We start from the raw sequence: 4,240 nt of genomic DNA, 5'->3' as shown, positions 1-4,240 counted from the left end.
CTTTCATCTATCTTATCTGTATATGTTTTTTTTATGTCTATATAAATACAAATTTCTAAAGTTTGCATTATTCGTTTTTTTTTACTTGTTATTTTAGTTGATTGAATGTACAATTTCTAACAAAAAATTGGAATTAAGAATAATCTGAAAACAATATTATTAAAAAATCTCTAATTAGCTCAACATAAAATCTTACATATATAGAAAAATAAGAATGATGAACCAAAGATAAAACCCTAAAGGGACACATGATGAAAAAGAAGACTTGACTTATTTAACATTTATTAATTGTCACAACAATTAATGAATGTTAAATAAGATAAATTATGACTGGTTTTCTTTGGCAGTTGAAAATCTTAATTATTATTATTGGTAGACAATTAATAAATATTAAATAAGACAAATTATGACTTTTTTTTACTGATTTTCTTTGGCAGTTGAAAATCTTAATTATTATTATTGGTATTGCAAATTTGGAAACTACATCCGATCGAGGCACTGTGCATGCATGATTGCAACTATATATACAATTAAGGCAATGTGCATGGCTGCATGTATATATATGAAAAAGTCTATACAGCAACCTCCAATTAGATGTTAGTATAAAAGAATTGACAATACATTCAACTGGAGTCTAATCTAGTTACTTGGAACATATATAATTCTGTTGAAAAATTAAAATTAGATATATAGAACAAGTACATATATAAATAGTGCATTGTATGTTTTAAGGATAAATTACACTCAACGGAGATTTAATTTATCAAAATTATACTGATTACTCCTCTATTTGACCAATATATACTCAAATTTCTCTTATTGTGTCATTAAATTGAAAGGGGATTAAAAAGAAGTTATACAAAGTCAGTTTTAATCTTACAATTTGATCTCTATGTATAGATAACTCAGATATATAGAAGAATGATCATAAAGCTCTTTTTCTTTTAATTAACATTGTTATAAATCGCATTTTGTCATTTTAGTTAAATCAAACGAAATAAGAAACAAAAACATTAATATACACAGATGATAAAACATATATATATATATATATATATAACACCAAGATGTCGAAGTGTATTGTGTTAGACAAATGTAATGCAGGGTAAATGAAAAATACACCAACTTACTTAGACCATCCCAAGTACCACAGACCAAATTTCCAAAAAAAGGTACCTTAGACAATAGAAAATAAAATATAAAACAAGACAGAGCAAAATTAAATGAAAATGCATAAAAAAAAAACCATGATAATAAAAGTAAATAAAAAAACAAAAATAAACATGAAAGACCGTAAAAGAACCAAAAGAGTAAAACAAAAAGTGAAAGACAAAGCCCGTACAAAAAACAAAAATGCAGAATAAAGAAACCGTAAAAGAAAATAAAAAAATAAAAAAAGGTCCTTCTAAAGTACCTTGGAATCTGGATCCGCCACAGCTTATTATGCTGCATTCGATTATTATCATGAGTGTCTTGATCTTCGTGTGCCACTCTAATTGTCCGATAAGAGGTCTTCTTAGTACTAGCTCCAGGAATCATGAGCTTTCTCCAACCAAACAATGATCTTCGCATTCTTGATCTGAACATGTCACATAATGCCAATTCTAACCTTCCCCATTCTGACATGACTTCATTTTCCATATTTTCATGTGCTCTCATATACGTTGCTTCCAGCAAATATTCATCAGAAACTGCTAGTACTTCATTAGTATAAGTAATACATGCCTTCAATTTACCATATGATTTATTAGAGTCCATAGCATCTTTCTCTATCTTGCTCAATAATTCTTCCAACACAGGATCATCATCATATTCTTCCTTCTGCGACGATTCCCCCCATATGGATGGGAATGGGAATCATCCTTCTATTGTGTGCTTTGGCGCGTTCTTCAATTCTCCATGATTCTTGGAATGCCCTCCTCATCACTGCTTTGAATGTTGGATCATCTGCATGTTTTAAATCTATTCTTCCCCAATAACGACGAGTTGGAGGTCCAAAAATATGGTATTCCTCTAAAGCAATCATCATACCAATATTCAACGTGTCGCAGTCTTTCTCCATCATAAATTGTGCACGTGCCTTAAAAAACTCTTCTGCGAATTCTTGTACAGCTTGTATTTGACCAGGGTATGAATCAGCAATATCTTTTGGCACATTCTCCTTCATCAACTCTATTAACCGCAACACGTCCCAATTAGATTCTTCTGATTCTTTCTTCAAACTTGCCCCATAGTTAGAAGACAAAGCAGCTTCGTTAGCCTTAGCCATCTTGTAGACCTCACCAATGCCTTTGTAAAACTCATACTATCTTCTTCTAGATCAACAAGAGACAAATGCTCATTGTCAAATGTTTCTGTTGGATTCAAATTATCTATCACTTGTCCAATTCTTTGCCGAGTTTGTTGCGGACTTCTTTCTAGAACTAACTCGCTTGACAATTTGTGGTTGGGAAGATGCTTGAAATAAATATCATCCATGTTTGTCTCTCCCTTGTAAACATAAACTCCCCAATGATTCAGAGTTAAGGTTGATTCACATACAACATGAATGGCTTTCCAATCATCTCCAATATATGCATCAAGATCATGCCACTCTTTGTCACTGAACAAAGTTCGAAGATCAAAAAGTAACACATGATCTTCCCCAACATTGAAATATTTGGACTTTTCCGGAAATATTTGTTGGCCTTCTATAAACAAGTTGAGACCAACAGTGTAGGATTTGGATGAAGCAATTTGAGGCCAGAAGTCTAGAGCCTTCATCAATGTCTCATCAATATCACTGCCAGTGGCTCTCCCAAACATGAATGCTAAAGCAACAACAGGGAACTTTCGCCGAGCCCAAAACAGAGGAATATCTTTGCTGCAATCGTAGTCAAGCCAATTGGGAATCTCCTTTTTTGGCATCACAACTTCAATTCTTTTAGTCTCTTGTAAAATCTGCCAATCAGATAAAATTAATTGTAAAATAAATTTCAGTTATTAAAAGGAAAAAAAAAAAAAAAGAATTCTATTGACTCCTCTAGTCATCAAATCTTCCATATATGCATGTAAGATACCTTGGACAATGGCATGGTTGAGGACTGTGGAGTTAAGGATAGGCAATATCTTGCATCTACTTTTTGAATGCTTGATGGAAGTTCTGGAATTATCATAAGATTATTACAATAACTCACGTCAAGAATTTTCAAGTGCAAAAATCCTTCAATGCACTTTGGGAGGGATAAAAAACAATTGTTTGATACATTGATGCCTTCCCACTTCTGATGAATATGAAGAATTGGATGAAGATCTTCATCTGAAAGATTAGCACCACTGAAATTCAGTCTCCTTATATTTGGACTGTTGTGTCCTTTGAACTTTTTAAATGATCTTCCAAGCAGAGAACATCCGTCTATTGTCAATGTGAAAAGTTTTGGCAACATCAAGAAGCTACTTGGTAGATACTGGAGTCTTTTGGATTTAGAGATATCTATGTGCTCAAGCCCTGTAAGATTACCAACGGAATTCGGGAACTCCTCAATTGCAGAATTTGCCAAGTTAATCTTTAATGGTTTGTCCATCTCTTGCATGATTTCTGGGAAACTTTGAAGGCTTTTACAAAAGTAAAATGAAAGCACTTCGAGAGACGGCAAATACATTTCTGGTACAAAATGTTTGAGCTTACTGCATTCCGAAGCACTAAAATACACAAGGTTTGGCATAAATCCAATGGATTCATCAAATCCTACCAGTTTATTGCATTTGTCAAGTGTGAGGACTCTCAGGCTTTTAGCTCCAGGCATATCCGGGACATGTGTAACGGATTGACATTGGGAGAGGTTGATACATGTCAAATCCTCAAATACCTGCAAAACGGAGATGCATAAATGGTTCATCAGCATGTTCAATTATAGTATTATTAAGTTTTATAAATACAATTTGAAGCCATTAAAAACTAATATAAGATTGTGAAAGTTTATTTACTTAGTGTACCCTTAAATGACTAATTCAGAAATAAATAGGGAAGGAGAGAAGTGTGCACCTGAAATGGCCTTTCCAATTTAAGAGCACTGTGAGGTAGCTTGAGATCAACAATCCTGTGGGGATGAAAATTAGTGGGAATGACTCTGATCGATACCCTTTCCACTCTAGTAGTCGTAAACTATTTGGAAGATGACTTGGTGCTGTTGAAAACACTGTATTCCGAACAATTAGAATTCTGAGTTTCTCCATCTTGTCAAAGGCAGTATTAATTCAA

The 4,240-nt window shown here is 33.2% G+C and overlaps 1 protein-coding gene across 1 annotated transcript; it reads right to left on the bottom strand.

Moving 5' to 3' along the window:
• Positions 1–2,018: 2,018 nt before the first annotated feature.
• On the bottom strand, positions 2,019–3,785 carry LOC107607731 (uncharacterized). Its single transcript, XM_021106319.2, has 2 exons — positions 3,060–3,785; positions 2,019–2,940 (listed from the first exon to the last, which is right to left on the bottom strand). The coding sequence occupies exons 1-2, from the start codon at positions 3,783–3,785 to the stop codon at positions 2,218–2,220; spliced, it is 1,449 nt and encodes a 482-aa protein (XP_020961978.1). The 3' UTR covers positions 2,019–2,217.
• Positions 3,786–4,240: the final 455 nt, after the last annotated feature.

Source organism: Arachis ipaensis, chromosome B7 (genome assembly GCF_059453495.1).
Source record: "Arachis ipaensis isolate K30076 ecotype BB chromosome B7, ASM5945349v1, whole genome shotgun sequence".
Taxonomy (NCBI): Eukaryota; Viridiplantae; Streptophyta; class Magnoliopsida; order Fabales; family Fabaceae; genus Arachis; species Arachis ipaensis.
This window is presented reverse-complemented; position numbering and strand designations above follow the sequence as displayed.

What these genes read in the sequence shown, in the direction of transcription:
- LOC107607731 (XM_021106319.2), bottom strand. Translation starts at nt 3,785, where the DNA reads ATGCCTGGAGCTAAAAGCCTGAGAGTCCTCACACTTGACAAATGCAAT. An exon ending in CAACCATGCCATTGTCCAAG is followed by an intron (nt 2,941 to 3,059) that starts GTATCTTACATG and finishes TCTGATTGGCAG; the next exon opens with ATTTTACAAGAGACTAAAAG.